This window comes from Pipistrellus kuhlii, unplaced genomic scaffold (genome assembly GCF_014108245.1).
Source record: "Pipistrellus kuhlii isolate mPipKuh1 unplaced genomic scaffold, mPipKuh1.p scaffold_m20_p_90, whole genome shotgun sequence".
Lineage (NCBI taxonomy): Eukaryota > Metazoa > Chordata > Mammalia > Chiroptera > Vespertilionidae > Pipistrellus > Pipistrellus kuhlii.
Window position 1 is genome coordinate 687,980 of NW_023425596.1, and position 18,303 is coordinate 706,282.

Consider the following 18,303-nt stretch of genomic DNA (forward strand, 5'->3'; position numbering starts at 1 on the left):
GCTCTGAGGGCGCCCACCTCACAGGACACCCCCCGAGGCACCAGCTGGGAAGCGGCAGCCTCGGCTGCCTGGTTTCGCTGCTCCCTGACCCCTGAGCCCAGCCGGGAGGCCAGGGCCTGGGCCGTGGGTAGGAGCTGCCCTAAAACCTCCCCCCGCCGCCCCCCCCCCCTCCTCGGCGACCTGGTTCCTCTCCCGGCACCAAACCCAGGCCCTCGGCACAAAGAAGGTTAGGCGGTGCCCCAGGAGGCCTGGCCGGGTCGTGGCCCCTGGCCCGCGCCCGCCACGCCTGCTCCGGTGCCCAAACGGGGCCTCAGATCCTTGGTGACTCGATCCCTCCAAATTCAGGTGATCTCCCCCGGCTCCAAATCGCCGAGCCCTCCCAGGTCCCGCGCCAGACGGAGCCGAGCCCCAACCAGGAAGGGCCTCGGAGAGCACCGGGACGCCAACGCCGCCTCCGGGAGCCAGACCTGGGGCGAAACATGGCGCTGGCTGGGTGCAGCTGGCTCCTCCTCAGCGGTGAGCGGTGCCCGAGCTCAGCCCCACGGCCTCGGGGAGGGCGGGAGGGCGGGTGTGAGCAGGAGCCCCGCACCGGGCAGGGAGGCCTCCGCCCACGGGCACCCGCACGGCCCCGGCCGGCAGTGGGTAGGCAGGGCGGACCCCGGGTTTGCTGCTCAGACAAACCCTGGCTGAGGGGCAGAGGCTGACGCAGGGCGAGCTCTCGCCAGCAGCCTGCCCCTCCCTGAGGACCTTCCTCGGCCTCAGTCTCCTCACCTGTGAAATGGGCCCCACCCGCAGGGTCGTCCGCAGGTCGTTTAGGCAGCGCGTCAGGGCAGACCCTGCACCTGGAGCTGCCCTGAGGCCCCCCTCCTGGCCCCCACGTCCTAGACCAGGAACCTGGGGCTATGGGAAGCGAAGTCAGAAAGTGGCGGACACGCTGAGCCCGGAAAGTCCCGGAAAGCGGGCCGGGCGTGTGCGTGCTTCTCCCCGCCACGGCCTCCTGCTCCGCGGACACTCACTGCAGAGCCAGCAGCCCTGACCGGCTCCTGGGTCTGGAGTCGAGCTGTGGGGTTGAGAGGAAAAGGGGGGGCGGGTCTTGGTTATGGGGAGGCGAAGGAAGAGCACGGCCCTAGGAGTCAGGGCCAAGGGCCGGAGGAGCCAGCTCCGGCCTGAGAGCCTCCGTCTGCTGACTCTCTGAGCCCGTGAGTCCGAGGTCGCCTGAGCAGCAGGTGGGCAAAGTCTTGGGCCGGGTCCTCAGCACAGCTCACCCCATTCAATTCTCAGAACACGGGGTTCAGGCACCTCCAGGACCGGCTCTGCGCCCGGCTAACACGCACCGAGCCCCCAGGCACCCGGGAGCCCCCGTCCCCTTCTCCCTCCGACGGGGCGGCCGGCCGGCCAGGCCTGCCTCACCGCCCTCTCTGGCTCCTTCCCCAGCCGCGTTCCTGAGCACAGGGGCGGAGATCGCCATCACCCCCGAGCCCGAGCAGCCCGCCGAGGGGGACAACGTCACCCTGGCCGTCCGCGGGCTCTCGGGCGAGCTGCTGGCCTACAGCTGGTACGCGGGGCCCACCATCAGCCTGGCGCACCTGGTGTCCAGCTACATCGTCAGCACGGGCGACGAGACCCCCGGCCCGGCCCACACCGGCCGGGAGGCCGTGCGCCCGGACGGCAGCCTGGACATTCAGGGTGCCCTGCCCGGGCACTCGGGCACCTACATCCTCCAGACTCTCAACAGGCAGCTTCAGACGGAGGTGGGCTACGGACACTTGCGAGTCTATGGTGAGATAAGCCCCAGCCCTCCTCTTCCCCGGCCGCGCCTGGCCACCTTCCTTCCAACCCCTCTCCTTAAAAAAAAAAAAAAAATAGAAGAAAAAAATAAACAACTCTAAGCAATGTTAAAGCCATTAAAAAAAAACCCTAAAACAACAGGAACATGCCCGCCTCCTCCAGGGAGGCCTCCAGGGTTACACCCGCCTCCTCCAGGGAGGCCTCCAGGGTTACACCCGCCTCCGTATCCCATCCTTTGCCACTCTGGCTGGGGTTACGGGGGCACCCCCTCCCCCGGATCCTGCCATGCCCCCTGCCCGGGGACGGGGAGGCCCCGGGAGCAGGCGGTGCCCGGGGCCCTCCCCCTCTGCCTCTTGCCCCACAGAGATCCTGGCGCCGCCGGTGGTCATCGCCAACAGCACGGAGCTGGTGGAGCGGCGGGACACCCTGCGCCTGGTGTGCAGCAGCCCCAGCCCCGCCGAGGTGCGGTGGTTCTTCAACGGCGAGGCCCTGCCCATCGCCCTGCGCCTGGGCCTGTCCCCCGACGGCCGCGTGCTGACCCGGCACGGCATCCGCCGGGAGGAGGCCGGCGCCTACCAGTGTGAGGTCCGCAACCCGGTCAGCGCCAGCCGCAGCGAGCCCCTCAACCTGAACGTGTACTGTGAGTCCCCCAGACCGCAGCCGGGAAACCGAGGCCAGGACAGGGCGCCGGGGCAGGCAGCGCGTCCGCGGGTGTCCTGGGGTCAGGCATCGGGGGTCCCTCCGGACATGGGTCTGGCCCATAAGGACACTTTTGAGATGGAATCATCCCCCGGGTTGAAGCAATTCCCTCAGGGAAGGGGCAGCCCTGGTGTTTGAAAGGGAGGCGGGAAGAGAGTTGCATGAAATAAAAACACTAGCAGAGCCGGGAGCCGTCGCCAGGGGCCGCCGGTGTGGGGTGCGGGACCAGAGGAAAATTAACCGCTGAGGGACTCGAGGGCCAGGGCCGTGGACCATCTCAGAACCTAGACGGCACAGCCAAGGACCTCGGTTTAAGAAGCCCTGAATTCTAGGCGCTGAGGGCCCGGTCACTCCAGAAGCAGAGATTCTTAGCCGCTTAGCATCTCAGGCTGCCGCCGCAGAGCCATCCGGCCCGAGCATCTCAGAAAGCTAGTCTCCTAGACTCTCCATCCCAGTCTGAAATGTCCCTCGCATGCTAGGCTTTTAGAATGGCTTCTCGGAAACCAGTCGCTTAGACTTATTATTATTATTATTATTATTATTATTATTATTAATGGAGCCATCGGTTTCAAACACCTGAGATGTAGTCTGGCTCAACCCCCTCTTTTTCCAGAAGAGAAACTGAGACCCCCTGAGAGGGAAAGGGACTCCCGATCCTGCCCAGAGCAAGTTAGAGCCCCGGGTGGGATTCGAAAAGGACAGAGCTCTTGCCAGGGGGCCCAGCTCTTGCCGGGGGGGCCCGGCCGGGTGGAAGGAAAACCAGTGGCGCCCCCTCCCTCCCCTCCCCCCCTGCTGCCCCGTGTGTCTCGCTCCTGCCCCACAGATGGCCCGGAGCGCGTGGCCATCCTGCAGGACTCCACCACCCTCACGGGCTGCACCATCAAGGTGGACTTCAACGCCTCCCTCACGCTGTGGTGCGTGTCCCGGTCCTGCCCGGAGCCCGAGTACGTGTGGGCCTTCAACGGGCGGGCGCTGAAGAACGGCCACGACCACCTCAACATCAGCGGCATGACGGCCGCCCAGGAGGGCACCTACACCTGCATCGCCAAGAACCCCAAGACCCTGCTGTCCGGCTCCGCCTCGGTGGTGGTCAAGCTCACGGGTGAGCGGCCCGGCCGGGCCCCTGTCCCCCTTTACCCGCCCGGGAGGCCCGGTGGCCGGAGAGGCCTGGCCGCCCCCCGGCAGTGAGGCCACCGGCCACCGGCCCCCCAGCTGAGGACGGGAGACGGGGAGAGGCTGGCCGTTGGGGGGACGGACCCCTCTCCGTCCAGGCGGCAAAGGAGGCGGAGCGTCCTGTCTCCTGGGAAACAGACCACAAGCCTGAGTGTCTTCCCTGAGGGGTGGCCCTGGGCGGGAGGAGCGGGCACAGGCCCCACAATGCACAGCGGCAGCGGGCACAGACCCCACAATGCACAGCGGCAGCAAACACAGGCCCCACAATGCACAGCGGCAGCGGGCACAGGCCCCACAATGCACAGCGGCAGCAGGCACAGGCCCCACAATGCACAGCGGCCGTGGGCACAGGCCCCACAATGCACAGCGGCAGCGGCCACAGACCCCACAATGCACAGCGGCAGCAAACACAGGCCCCACAATGCACAGCGGCAGCGGGGAGAGGGGGCCCTGGTCTTAACTCAGTCGCAGCCGCTAAGGGGCTGGACCCACGCCCTGGGGGAGGCCACTGAGTTTCTGGGCGGCCGGTAGATTACCCCGGTATCTGGCCCAGACCACGGTGTGGGCACACACTGGGCCTCCTCTTCTCTTCTCTTCTCTTCTCTTCTCTTCTCTTCTCTTCTCTTCTCTTCTCTTCTCTTCTCTTCTCTTCTCTTCTCTTTTCTCTCCCTCTCTCTCTCTGAAAATCACAGCCGATGGAAAAACACAGCTGGGCTGAGCGGCCCTGTCTTATCCTTGTCCTCAAACGCCCTGGGGGCTGGGGCTCCGGGCCGCAGGCACAGCTGGCGCTTTCAGGGCCTCAGGAGCCTCAGGGGACACTGCTCCTCCCCTGGGGACGGTGCTCTGGGCCTGAGGGTCTGACTAATCCCGTCTCGGTTCCTTCCCAAGTGGCCCCCGTCCCCCGGGGACAGTGGGAGCTGCCGTCCCCCCCCCCCCCTCCTTCCCTCCTCCTTCCTGCAAACAGGCTGGGTCTCATCCAAAGGGTGGATCCTCTTTCACCTAAAGCAGAAATGACACCCCCAGAGGTAAGTGCACCTCCTGCCCCACCCCGCCCCGGCCCAGTTTCGGGTAGGAGACAGGGGGGTGGACCAGCTGACCTCAGGGGCTGCCCCAGGCCCTGCCATGTGGGGGCGTCCCTGGCGCGCAGGTATGTGCAGGGGGTGGGTCCAGGGCCTTCTGAGTGGTCAGCACGCCGGTGGCCGGTGCCAGGAGGGAGACAGAGGAAAAGGAGACATCCCTCTTCCCCCCGCCCCCCAATCTGATGGAGGAGACATGGCCCCAGAACAGGGAGGCGTGGCCTCCTCATGCCAGAAGCTGCCAGTCAGAGAGGAGAGGCAGCGGGGGAGACCTGGCCCGCCCTCATGAGCTTCCAATCAGGTGGAGGAGGCCCCATCCACTCGTGGGGAGATTTTCTATTCTGATGGAGGAGACATGGCCTTGAGGAGACAGGGGCCATTTATTTAATTATTCATTCATTCGTTCATTCATTCATTCATTCAGAATTCCTAGTCTGATGGAGGAGACACAGGCCCCACCTTGGGGGCTACTCCCGATCTGATGGGGGAGTAGAGCCCTCCCACTGGCTAGGAATTTCCAGCACGGGGCCCCAATCCAGCCTCCGGGGGCCCCAGCCTGATTGGAAAGACCGAACCCCGATGGAGGAGACACGGCCCCGCCCCTCGGGGCCCTCACAGGCCAGGCCTCTCCGCCCCACGGGAATGGCACACACACACACACACACACACACACACCCGGCACACAGCTCCCAGCTATCTGATGGGAAAGACGCGGTCCCCGCGTTCTAGAATTTCCGATCTCACGGGGGAGACACGGTCCCCCATTTTCTAGAATTTCCCATCAGGTAGGGGAGACGTGGCCCCTCTAGTTGGGGAGTCTGCAATCTGATGGAGGAGACAGGACCCTGTTCTCTAGGGTTTTGCACTTTCGTGGGAGAAAGACACCCCAAAGGCTGGACATTTTTAGTCTAACGGAGGGAGATGGCCATCCCCCGGCCCCCCAGGGCCGCCCAGTCTGACCCAGGAAGACAGAACCCCTGCGGGCATTGTCGGACCCGAAACCCTCCACCACGACCACACAGTCACCCCTTCCTCTGTCTCCTTCCCAGAACCTGCCCGAGGGGCACCGGCCCCCGGGGGGTCGGCAAGGCCGAGCCAGCCGGGGGCAGGACGGGGCGCGATGCCCGCCGAGGCCCCGCTGAGCCCGCGCCCTCCTCTCCTCTCTCCCCAGCGGCCGTGGTGGCCATGTCCATCGTGCCCGTGCCCGCCAAGCCCACGGAGGGCCAGGACGTGACGCTGACGGTGCAGGGCTACCCCAAGGACCTGCTGGTGTACGCCTGGTACCGCGGGCCCGCCTCCGAGCCCAACCGGCTGCTCAGCCAGCTGCCCTCCGGCAACTGGATCGCCGGCCCGGCGCACACCGGCCGCGAGGTGGGCTTCGCCAACTGCTCGCTGCTGGTGCAGAAGCTGAACCTCACCGACGCCGGGCGCTACACGCTCAAGACCGTCACGCTGCAGGGCAAGACGGAGACGCTGGAGCTGGAGCTGCAGGTGGCCCGTGAGTGTGCGGGGGGCGGGGCGGGGGCAGCGTGCAGGCGGGGGCTCCCGGAACAGGGCTTCTCTCGCTCTTCCACGGATGTGCCTTCCCACCAGCCTGCAAGAGGGGACCCGGCCTCCTCCATCTGACTTGGGGGTCCCCCAATAAGCTCTTCCGTCTCTTCTGCCAAACTGACGGCCTAGCAAGGGTCCCCAGGCCTCCTCCATCACTTCTCTCTCACACCAGACTGAAAGCAGAGCAGGGCGTCCTTTCCCCCCAGACGAGTGGACCCCGGAAGGCGCTGCTTCTCCCACCGTCCCTGGGAGCTGGGCTAACGTGGGGAGTTGACCTCCCCTTCCAGCCTGGAGGTGTAGGATGGATCACGCCTCCCTCCTCAGACTGTCACCTAGGCAATGGGGATCGCGCCTCATCCTTTGCATTCCAGTAGGAATCCGGACAGAATCTCTCCCAGCAGAGGGTGGAGTTTCTCAAACTGAAATGGGAGTAGCCTGCTCCGTTACCACGGAGGTGTCTAGGTGGTGGGCCGTGGGCCTCCTCTGTCAGACTGGGAATTCCCAGACGTTAGGGCCCACAACTCCCAGGCTGGGGGTGCCCGGGAGCTGGGAACAATGTCTCCTCCATCAGATGGGGCTCCCAGGTGTTGGGGACCGTGTCTCCCCATCACACTGGGAGTTCCCAGAGTCAGGAACAATGTCTCCTCCATCAGACTGGGAATTCCCAAATGCTGAGGACCATGTCTTTCTCACCAGAGTCAGGGACCATGTCTCCTCCATCAGACTGGGGGCTCCCAGAATTAGGGACCATGTCTCCTCCATCAGACTGGGGGCCCCAGAGTCGGGGACCGTGTCTCCTCCATCAGACTGGGGGTCCCCAGAGTCAGGGACCATGTCTCCTCCATCAGACTGGGTCTCCCAGTGTCTCCTCCATCAGACTGGGGGCCCCCAGAGTCAGGGACCATGTCCCCTCCATCAGACTGGGGGCTCCATCAGACTGGGGGCCCCCAGAGTCAGGCACCATGTCTCCTCCATCAGACTGGGGGCTCCCAGAGTCAGGGACCATGCCTCCTCCATCAGACTGGGGGCTCCATCAGACTGGGGGCTCACAGAACCAGGGACCATGTCTCCTCCATCAGACTGGGGGCTCCCAGAGTTAGGGACCATGTCTCCTCCATCAGACTGGGTCTTCCAGTGTCTCCTCCATCAGACTGGGGGCTCCCAGAGTCAGGGACCATGTCTCCTCCATCAGACTGGGTCTCCCAGTGTCTCCTCCATCAGACTGGGAGCTCCCAGAGTCGGGGACCATGTCTCCTCCATCAGACTGGGAGCTCCCAGAGTCGGGGACCATGTCTCCTCCATCAGACTGGGGGCTCCCAGAGTCGGGGACCATGTCTCCTCCATCAGCCTGGGGGCTCCCAGAGTCGGGGACCATGTCTCCTCCATCAGACTGGGTCTCCCAGTGTCTCCTCCATCAGACTGGGAGCTCCCAGAGTCGGGGACCATGTCTCCTCCATCAGACTGGGAGCTCCCAGAGTCGGGGACCATGTCTCCTCCATCAGACTGGGGGCTCCCAGAGTCGGGGACCATGTCTCCTCCATCAGCCTGGGGGCTCCCAGAGTCGGGGACCATGTCTCCTCCATCAGCCTGGGGGCTCCCAGAGTCGGGGACCATGTCTCCTCCATCAGACTGGGGGCTCCCAGGACCAGGGACTGTGTCTCCTCCTTCAGACTGAGCATCCCAGACTCTGAGAGGCCATGTCCCAGGATCAGGGCCGTGTCTTCCCCTCCAGACCAGGAGCCTCAGACACTCAGGTCGTTCATTCCCCAGGCTGGAGTCTTGCCTCCCCCCTCAGACCAGACGCTCTCAGAAGCCAGGCCCCTGAGTCAGGGACAAAGTCGCCCTCCCTCGGCCTTGAAGCTTCTAGGATCAGGGACCCAGTCCCTGGCAGGCACCCGGACCCCCTCTTTCATCCACTCACTGGTTTTCGGGGTCAGTGTTGGGGGGACAATGCTGTCCAGTGACAGCAGGCACCCCCCTCCCCCGTGAAGCCCGGACCCCCTTTCACTGTCTCTCTCCTCACAGTCAGCCTCCCTCCCTTGCATGAGGACCAGCGCTACCTTCCTGCACCTGAACCTGGACAGGCTGAGCGTGGGGCGGGCGGGCCTCCGGGGGGCAGGGCGGGCAGAGGAGCGGGGGGGCGGGGAGGGGCACCGGGGACGGGTCCTCTGCCTCCCTGACGGCCCCCTCCGCCCTCTGCCCCATCCTCCCCGCAGCCCTGGAGTAACAGCGCCGCCCCGGACACCTCCCGCGAGAAGACCCAGCCCGTGCCACCCTCGCCGCCTCCCCCTGAGCGGAAGGTCTCCGTGGCCACGGCCCTCTGTTCTCCCGCTCCCACCATAGTTAGAGCCGGCAGCGCCTGCGCCTCACCGAGCTGCCGGACGCCAGAGGCCATAAACGTGCTGGTGAACTCAGTGTGTCGCCTCTCCTTCCACCCGCCGGCCTGCCACTGCCCACAAGCTTCCTCTCCCACCCAAGGTCATTCTCAGTCTGTGTGTGTGTGTGCATGTGTGCATGTGTGTGCGTGTGTGTGTGTGTGCATGTGTGTGTGCACGTGCACAGGGGAGCCCAAACCACAGGGCTGCAAGTCCCCAATGCTTAATGGCAGGGCCCGGGGCCCTTCCCACCTCTGCCCAGGCTCTCGCTGCGGGTCCTGCCCCCCAGGGGAGCCAAAGACTGCCCCTTCCATGGACACCAGGAGCGCTGGGCTCTGCAGGACATGCCCTCTCTGTGCTGGGCTTCACTCCACCACCCAGGCCCGGAAGCAGAGCTGCTGGTGTGCCGGACGGTTATAAAATCCGAGCCATAACCTTGCATATGCCGTGGGTTCAATAGACCCTCCGTATGGCCAGGTGTGGGCTCAGGGTAAACTAGAGTTTTCCAAACCGTTATTATTAGCCTCAGGGCTCTTTCTCTCCATGCAAGCTTCAACGGTAGGTCAATGTGTTATTTAAAAGCAGCAATGCAGCCCTGGCCAGTGTTTCTCAGTGGTTAGAGCATCCGAGGGTCATGGGTTCCATTCCTGGTCAAGAACAGGAACCTGGCTCGCAGGTTTGATCCCCCCACCCCTGGTTGGGGCACATGTGGGAGGCAACCAGTCGATGTGTCTCTCTCACATTGATGTTTCTCTCTCCCTCTCTCTCCTTTCCACTCTCTCTCTAAAAAAAATACATCAATAAATAAAATAGCAATGCAATAAAGGTAGGCATCAGTTCAAAAGCTATAGCCTTCTCTCCACATTTGAAAACAGTTCCTTAAATGTAAATAATGTTTAGATTATAGAGGTCATTAAAATATCAACCAGAATCAAACGGCAGTGAAAACACTCCGTATAGAAAGCCGTGGGATGTGGCCAGAGCCACGCTGGGCGGGGGCATGCTTAAAGGGATTGGACGTAATAAAAGAAAAGAACTTCCAAGTAAGGCAAATAAGCTTTCCACTCAAGAAACTAGAAAAAAGCCCACAAAATAAATCAAAGAAAAACAAGGTAAGACACAGAGGACGATCGAAGCAAAAATGGACGAAATATAAGAAAAATGGGAGCTGGTCAGTAAAACCTGAAGTGGCTCTTTGAAAATGCCAATAAAACAGACAAACTTTCTGTGACGAGAGGCGGAGGAGACGCATCTATGACAGAAAGGAGAAACCGCTCTGGTTGAAGCAGGTCTGTGTGTCCCGGGTTAGATGCTCAATAAATATATATGGGCCGGGAATACATAGCAGGTTTGTGAACTGCTCCCCAGCAGCTCTTCCCCTCTCCTCTTCCATGAGAGCAAGCACTGACTGCCATGAAGAAAGATTAAATAATGTCAGGAACTCACCTTCCCAGACTGCTTTGCAGCTACCGGAGGCCATGTGACCCAGAATGGCCAATGAAGAAAGGAGAGAGCCAGAAGTCCTGCCCACTTAGTCCAGGGGGCACTAAGCCTTTGGAAGCTATTACCTAAACCAGTGGCCTCTGATATGAGGTTTCCCAGGCAATAACACAGCTAGAAACTGAGGATGCACTTGAGCCCATACTCTTAATCCCAGCACTACTCCACCCCCAAATGGGAAAGAGAGTCCACATTCTCCCCACCCCTCCAAGTTCACTTAAGAGCCAGTGACAGCCCTCACCTCTACAGCTCAGCAGATAGAGTATCTGCCTGTGGACTAAAGGGTCCCAGGTTCGATTCTGGTCAAGGGCACATACTTCAGTTGCAGGCTCCTCCCTGGCCCAGAGGAGGCAACCAATTGATGTGTTTCTCTCTCACATCGATGTTTCTCTCTGTCTTTCCTGCTCTCTTCCACTCTCCCTAAAAATCAGTGGGAAAATATCCTTGGGTGAGAATTGACAACAACAATAAAAAAAAGTCATTGATACTCCCTAACCAGTTTGGCTCAGTGGATAGAGCATCAGCCTGCAAACTGAAGGGTCCCAGGTTCAGTTCTGATCAAGGGCTTATACCTTGGTTGCAGGCATATCCCCAGTGGGAGGTGTGCAGGAGGCAGCTGATCGATGTTTCTAACTCTCTATCCCTCTCCCTCTTTAAAAAATCAATAAAATGTATATTTAAAAAAAAAAAAGTCAGTGACATACATAGGGCTCAAGTCTAGGTATATCAGTGAGAATTTCCTTTCAGGGGCCAGTAGGAGAGACTGGAAATAACACACACAACCGAAGCGACGAAGAGAAAAGTAACGTAAGATAAGACAGGAACTGGCATATGTAAGCATGGCTTGCATGGATGGAAGGTTGCCTCTGTCACACATAAAAACGCACTCATAAACACACTGCTCAGAGCTGGGATGGTGGGGCCGTGGTGTCATTGGGGACACGGCTCTTTCTCTTTCTGCTCCATTGTTCTGGGCTTGGGCCTTCCATTCTCTTCATTACCTCGTGGTCCAAGAGCGACAGCCGCCTCATCCATGTTCAGAAAAGAGGGGGCAAAAAGCAACAAGAGCCCCACACCCATTCATGGACGGTGTTATATATAAAATATATATATAATATATTTCATTGATCTTTTACAGAGAGGAAGGGAGAGGGACAGAGAATTAGAAACATCGATGAGAGAGAAACATCAATCAGCTGCCTCCTGCACTGGGTATGTGCCCGCAACCAAGGTACATTGACCGGAATTGAACCCGGGACCCTTGAGTCCGCAGGCCAACGCTCTGTCCACTGAGCCAAACCGGTTAGGGCATGGACTGTGCCCTTTTTCAGAAACTTTTCTCAAAGTCCCATCCTACAACTTCCACGTACATCTGATTGGCCAGCTCTTGGTCACGTGATGACCCTAGCTGCGAGGGAGGCTGAGATGTAGAGTCTTTTCCCTGGGGACACTGCTGCCCCCGAGAACATCAGGGTCCTGCTACCAAGAAAGACAGGAAGAATGGCTCCCAGGCGGGCAGCTGGCAGGCTCTGCCACGCTAGACCTTAGATCTCCTACCTTCCACGCCGGACAAAATGAGCTTTCTCACCAGTGGGAGCCACAGCCATGGCAGCAGGGAGCGGGGAGAGACCGGCGTTGTATTTAGCTGGGTCTTGCTTTGTGCACTTCAGAATGAGGCCAGTAGGAGGGGCGCTGGGAGCGACAGCGGAGGCGGCTCAGGTTTCTGGGTCAAGCAGATCCTGTATCTGCAGGGCGCAGTGGCTCAGGTGTCCCCAAAACCAAGTCTCCCATCTCTCTGGCTATCTCTGGGCTCCTTGACTGAATCCTTCGGGCCATCCAGTTCCCTCCTGTCACAGAACAGCAACAATAACCACAAAATAATAATAGCCTCTGTATTTTGGGCACCGATTTTGCCAGGCGCTATCTCAAAGGATTCCTACAGCAGCCCTTACGAGTGGCTACTGCCAGTTCCTCCATTCTACAGGGAGGAAACTGAGGCACAGGACCCACCGTTTCCGCGGCTGCTGTGCAGAGCCCCTGGCTGGTGAGTCCCCTTCCTTCCTCCCCAGGGCAGGTGCTCAAGGACACAGGCTTGGGGCCCCGACGGAGCTGAGCTGGCCACGCATCATTGCTGTGGGCAGGTTGCCTGTAAAAATCCTATACAATAAAACCCTTATATGCAAATCGACCAAACAGCAGAAGGACCGGTCACTATGACACACTCTGACCACCAGGGGGCAGACGCTCCATGCAGGAGCTGCCCCCTGGTGGTCATGTGCTCCCACAGGGGGAGCTCTGCTCAGCCAGAAGCCGAGCTCACGGCTGGCAAGCACAGCGCAGTGGCAGGAGGAGCCTCTCGCGCCTCCTCGGAAGCACTAAGGACCCCTTGGGGGATGTCTGACTGCTGGCTCAGGCCTGCTCCCCACCAGCAGGCGGACATCCCCCGAGCGGTCCCGGACTGTGAGAGGCGCAGGCCAGGCTGAGGGACTCTCCGCCCCCCAGTGCGCCAGGGGTCAGGGTACATGATAAGTAAGATAATAATAGTGGCCATCGCCTGGCCAGTGTGGCCCAGTGGCTGAGCATTGACCTACTAACCAGGAGGTCAATTCCCGGGCAGAGCACATGCCGGACTGTGGGCTCAGTCCTCAGTAAGGGGTGTGCAGGAGGCAGCCAGTCGGTGATTCTCTCTCATTACTTATGTTTCTCTCTCTCCCTCTCTCTCTGAAATCAATAAAAATATACATTCTTAAAAATAATAATCACAGTGGCCATCGCTGTGGCCAGGGTGGCTCAGCTGGTCGGAGCAGGTGCCGTGTCCCGAAAGGTAGCCGACTGATTCCCGGTCAGGGTGCATGCCCAAGGCTGCAGGCTCAGACGCCAGCAGGGGGTGTGCAGGAGGCAGGATCGATGTCCCCCTCTCACATCAGTGCTTCTCGCTTTCTCTCCGTCTCTAAAGAATTATTTTAAAATATATTTTTAAATAGTTCCCACCTCCTAGGATTGTTGAAAAGATTAAATGAGTCGAGCAGAGAACCCAGCACACGTGTGCTTGGTAAAGGTCTTTGACCGAGTAACGTTTTGTTAGCTTCTGACGACAGGCAGATAGAAACGCCAAAAAGCAATCATTTTTTGGCAATGCCTTCTTCCTAGGGGACTGAATTAACCCTGCCACACAGGTTTGCCTTGTTTTATGAAATACATAATGTTCTTGAACGTTATAATTCCAGAAAACTCCTTACAAGAAAATATCATAAATGTGTAGGGGCTTTTACGGTCATGACTTCACTCATCTCGGGTTCAGGGGCAACATGCTCTGAACACGGGTTCTCTACCTTGCTCCTCATCCCCCAATCCCCTAGCTGCTTATTAAAAATCCACAAGGTCCAGTCCTGGCTGGTGTGTTCAGTGGTCAGAGCATTGGCCTGCATGCCGAAGGGTCCCAGGCTAGATTCCCAGTCAAGGGCACTGTGGGAACCACACCAGAGTCCGCAGAGAGTCAAGGCAACCGAGTGTGAGAGGCCTTGTCCATGGTACGCCGGGAGGGCCAAGGCCCCTCTGAGCCTGGGAATCTTAATCAGAATGCTCAGAGCTGAGATACTGTAAGCAGCCGCAAGGCCATCGTGAACTCCTGGTCCACTGTGCCCTTCCGACGCCAAAACGATGGACGTCGTGGTTGGCCAGCGCCTCCTTAGTCTAAATTAGGGGTGTCGAACTCAATCAGAGAAGGGGCCAAAATCTAAAATCCAGCCTAAATCGCGGGCCGAATGGTTTACTGAACAGTCATAAACTGTCATTGTGATGGAAACGCAGCGGAGTGCAGTGATGACAGCGCGGTGCGGGCCACATTGCAAGGCCTGGCGGGACGGATTTGGCCCGCGGGCCTTGTGTTTGACACATGTGGTCTAAATAGTATAATGTGTGGTAGTGGCCAGCCCGTGTCCGGGGGAGAGAAGCTGAGGCAGACACAGAGGGTGCAGCTGCCGTGTGCAGGAGGCGCTGCTGAGGCAGAGAGCCGAGGTGCCTCTACCATGGGAGGCAGGGAGTCCAGGGGCCAGCCTGCGGCTGCCCAGAGAGTGAGTGTGGCCACCGAGGTGGCTGCTACTGTGTGGGACAGCTATGTCCGTAGCAGCCGGTGTGCGGCTGCCTGGACGGGATCGCTGGGAAGGACTGTTTGTCTGATGGCTGTACAGCCACTGGCTTCTGCAATAAAGACTCGTGTTTTTTATACGACCACAACTTCCCAGGGTTTCTCCGTCTGAGATCCGGCATCCGAGAAGGTCCAGTCCCTCGGCAGAGGGGCTCAGACCCAACAGTGAGTGCAGTGGGCAGCGAGTACAGAGGAGAAACCTGCCCTGAGAGCCAGCCTAGTCTAGCAGAATTCAGAAGAATCTATGGACGCGGAGCAGCTGCATCTGATCGGCACACACCTGGGATCCCTGCTTCAGTGGGCGTGTGCAGGAGGCAACCATCTCTCTCTCTCTCTCTCTCTCTCTCTCTCTCTCTCTCTCTCTCTCTCTCTCTCTCTCTCTCTCTCTCTCCCCCGCCCCTGCCTCCCTCCCTTCCACTCTCGCTAAAAATCAATGGGGAAAAATATCCCCGATAGGAATAACAACAACAGAAGTGCACAGAGCCCAGGAAATCTGCTTCTCCAGGGAAAAGAGCTGGAAGCTGGATTTTTAAAAGAAATAGCCTCACTCTAGCCGGTTTGACCCAGTAGACAGAGCATCAGCCTGCAGACTGAAGGGGCCCGGGTTTGACTCTGGTCAAGGGCACAGGCCCAGGTTGCAGGCTCGGTCCCCAGTTGGGGGTGTGCAGAAGGCAGCCGATCAATGATTTTCTGTCATCCTTGAAGTTTCTCTCTCTCTTCCTCTCCCTTCCTCTATGAAATAAACTATATGTATATACTTTTTTTTAAAAAAGTAAGAAATAGCCTGGTGAATGTTTGTCAGCTGGGAAGTGGGGTGACTCAGACGGAGGGACTGTTTAACAGAAAGAGGAAAGTGAGGCACAAGGAAGAGGAGGTGACTTGCTGGAAGTCACTCAGCCGGAAAGGTGTGGCGCCAGGAATCAGCCCAGAGAGGGCAGGAGCCCGCCCCGCGCCACACAGCAGGCTTCAGGCTGAGGCTGGTGGCTGCCCCTCCTCCCCCGCTGAGGCCACAGAGCTGACGGCGCTGGGGGCCTGGGAGCTGGTCCGGCCTCCAGGGCAGCCTCTGCCCTCGCTGCCCTTCGCTCCCCCGCACCCCGGATGCCTTTTCTGCAGGGGGAGGCGGGGAGGGCCGGGCTGGCCTTGAGGCCAGAGCACACAATGGCCCAGTCACGTCTGGAGCCCCGCCAGGGAGAGGAAGGAAGCCTGCCTGTTTTTCTCCCGGCGCTGGAATTGGTTCCGGGGGAGGAGGGGGAGGGCGGAGGAGGGAGAAAGGCAACAGAATGAATAGGAAGGAGGAGGTGAGGAGAGAGGAGGAGGGGTGAGAAGGAGCAGGAAGGGAACCCTGCAGGAAGTCTGGACAGCTCCTGCCTGTCCTGCCTCACAGTGAGGATTCCAAAGAGGGCATCGCAGCCACACACACACACACACACACTCACACACATTCACACACACACACTCACTCACACACACACTCACACACACACACTCACACACACACACTCACACACTCACACACACACATACACACACACATTCACACACACTCACACACACACACTCACTCACATACACACTCACACACTCACACACACACACTCACTCACACACACTCACTCACACACACACTCACACACTCACACACACACACTCACTCACACACACTCACACACTCACACACACACACACTCACACACAGTCACACACACACTCACACACTCACACACACACTCACACACACACTCTCACACACACTCACACACACACTCACACACACACACACTCACACACACACACACACTCTCACACACGCTCACACACTCACACACACACTCACACACACACATACACACACTCACACACACATACACACACACACTCACACACACTCACACTCACACACACACACTCACACACACACTCACACACACACTCACACACACACTCACACACTCACACACTCACACACACACTCACACACTCACACACTCACACACACGGGACTGCACAGACCAGGGCAGCCATGGGGCCTCGCCTGTGACTGCGCTGCTGATCACAGGAGCCTCCTGTGCTCCCACAGTGACTCTGAGAAGCAGGTGTCAGCCTGACCCTTCCTCAGAGAAGGAAACCCAGCCCCACCCCCACCCACCCCACCCCCCACCCCACCCCACCCCCACCCCCACCCACCCCACCCCACCCTCACCCCCACCCTTACCCCCACCCCACCCCACCCCCACCCTTACCCCCACCCCACCCCCACCCCAACCCACCCCCACCCTCACCCCCACCCCAACCCCACCCCCACCCCCACCCCACCACCACCCCCACCCTCACCCCCACCCCCACCCTCACCCCCACCCTCACCCCACCCCCACCCCCACCCCCTCCCCGAGGGAAGGCCCCATTTCTGGAATCAGCTCCCCTTCTCCTCTTACTCCCAGCCTCCTGGCTGTTGGCACAAAACCAACTCCTGGCCCAGGGCCTTGGCACCAGCCTCCCTGCTGCCAGGAAGGATCACGCCATCCGGGTTCCTGTTGGGATCTCTGGCCGTGCTCTTCCTGGCAGGATGGCACCCCCACTGCGTGGCAGCACCCTCTCTTCGCGCCCTCACCGCCGGACTCTCCGCGGACCGAGCTCCGTGCGGCAGGACTCGGCTCTCTGCTCCCTCCGATGGCTCCAGCCCGGCCCGCGGTTGGGACGCGGGGCAGGCTTGGTCTAGAGCAGAAGGAGCGGCGATGAGGGGGGACTTGCCCATTGAGGAGCCGCTGCATTCTCTGTAGACCCCTGCGCAGCCCAGTACCCCACACAGCAGCTTTGTTATCTCACGGTTTCTGTCCGTCGAGAATCCGGGACTGGCCCTACTCGGTCTGCTCAGTGGACAGAGCGTCAGCCTGCAGGCCGAAGGGTCCCAAGTTCGATTCCGGCCGAGGGCACCTGCCCGGGCTGCGGGCTCGATCCCCAGGGGGGGTCGTGCAGGCGGCAGCCGATTCTCTCTCATCGTTGATGTTTCTATCTCTCTCCCTCTCCCTTCGGCTCTGAAATGAATTAAAAAAAATTTTTTTTTTTAAAGAAAAGGAATCCAGGAGTGGCTCAGGCTGGGGGGATGACATCCTCAGGGAGGACGGCAGCCGGGCCGGAGGGACCTCTCAGTGGAGCACCCTCAGGACCGGGCTCTGAGGCCCCCGGAGTGAGGAGTGAGGGGTCCGATGGACGGCGAGGAGGAAGCCTGGGCCTTGTTCGCCCGTCTGAGAAGTCGCAGACCGTGTGTGTCACCAGAAGCGTGTGGCCATGTCCAGCCAATCGCGGGGGGCGGGCGCCCGCACCCCCTCTGCAGGGCGGATTGTGGGCGACGCTGAGGCCCCCCTGCAAACCGGCAGGCCGTCCTGGGGAGCAAAGGGGCCACAGGAACCAGGGGATGGTGGACAGCGGCTCGGCCGCTCCGGCTGCCGTGACGAAGCAGCACAGACAGAGGGAGTTAAACAACAAGAGATTTATTTCTCAGGGTCTAGACTCTAGAGGCTGGGAGTGCCAGCAGAGTATGTTTCCTTCTCTTTTTTTCGGTATTTTCTTTTTTAATATATTTTATTGATTTTTCACAGAGAGGAAGAGAGAGGGATAGAGAGTTAGAAACATCGATGAGAGAGAAACATCGACCAGCTGCCTCCTGCATACCCCCTACTGGGGATGTGCCCGCAACCAAGGTACATGCCCTTGACTCTGAATCGAACCTGGGACCTTTCAGTCCGCAGACCGACGCTCTATCCACTGAGCCAAACCTGTCTCTGCTGGTGTCTCTTCTTTTTAAAAAATAGATATTTGTATTGATCTCAGAGAGGAAGGGAGAGAGGGGGAGAGAGGGAGAAACATCAAGGATGAGCGAGAATCGTGGATCGGCTGCCTCCTGCACGCCCCTAGCTGGGGACCGAGCCCACATCCTAAGCATGAGTCCTTGGTTGAAATCGAACCCGGGACCCTTCAGTCCGCAGGCCGACGCTCT

General features: G+C 59.8%; 1 protein-coding gene across 1 annotated transcript; it reads left to right on the forward strand.

Moving 5' to 3' along the window:
* The first annotated feature begins 233 nt into the window (after positions 1-233).
* CEACAM16 (CEA cell adhesion molecule 16, tectorial membrane component) lies at positions 234-8,698 on the forward strand. Its single transcript, XM_036428722.2, has 6 exons — positions 234-516; positions 1,435-1,779; positions 2,153-2,428; positions 3,311-3,589; positions 5,908-6,234; positions 8,504-8,698. Exons 1-6 carry the CDS (start codon positions 480-482, stop codon positions 8,512-8,514), a joined length of 1,275 nt encoding a protein of 424 aa, XP_036284615.1. The 5' UTR covers positions 234-479; the 3' UTR covers positions 8,515-8,698.
* The last annotated feature ends 9,605 nt before the right edge of the window (positions 8,699-18,303 follow it).

What these genes read in the sequence shown, in the direction of transcription:
- CEACAM16 (XM_036428722.2), top strand. Translation starts at nt 480, where the DNA reads ATGGCGCTGGCTGGGTGCAGCTGGCTCCTCCTCAGCG. An exon ending in CCTCAACCTGAACGTGTACT is followed by an intron (nt 2,429 to 3,310) that starts GTGAGTCCCCCA and finishes CCTGCCCCACAG; the next exon opens with ATGGCCCGGAGCGCGTGGCC. An exon ending in GGTGGTGGTCAAGCTCACGG is followed by an intron (nt 3,590 to 5,907) that starts GTGAGCGGCCCG and finishes CTCTCTCCCCAG; the next exon opens with CGGCCGTGGTGGCCATGTCC.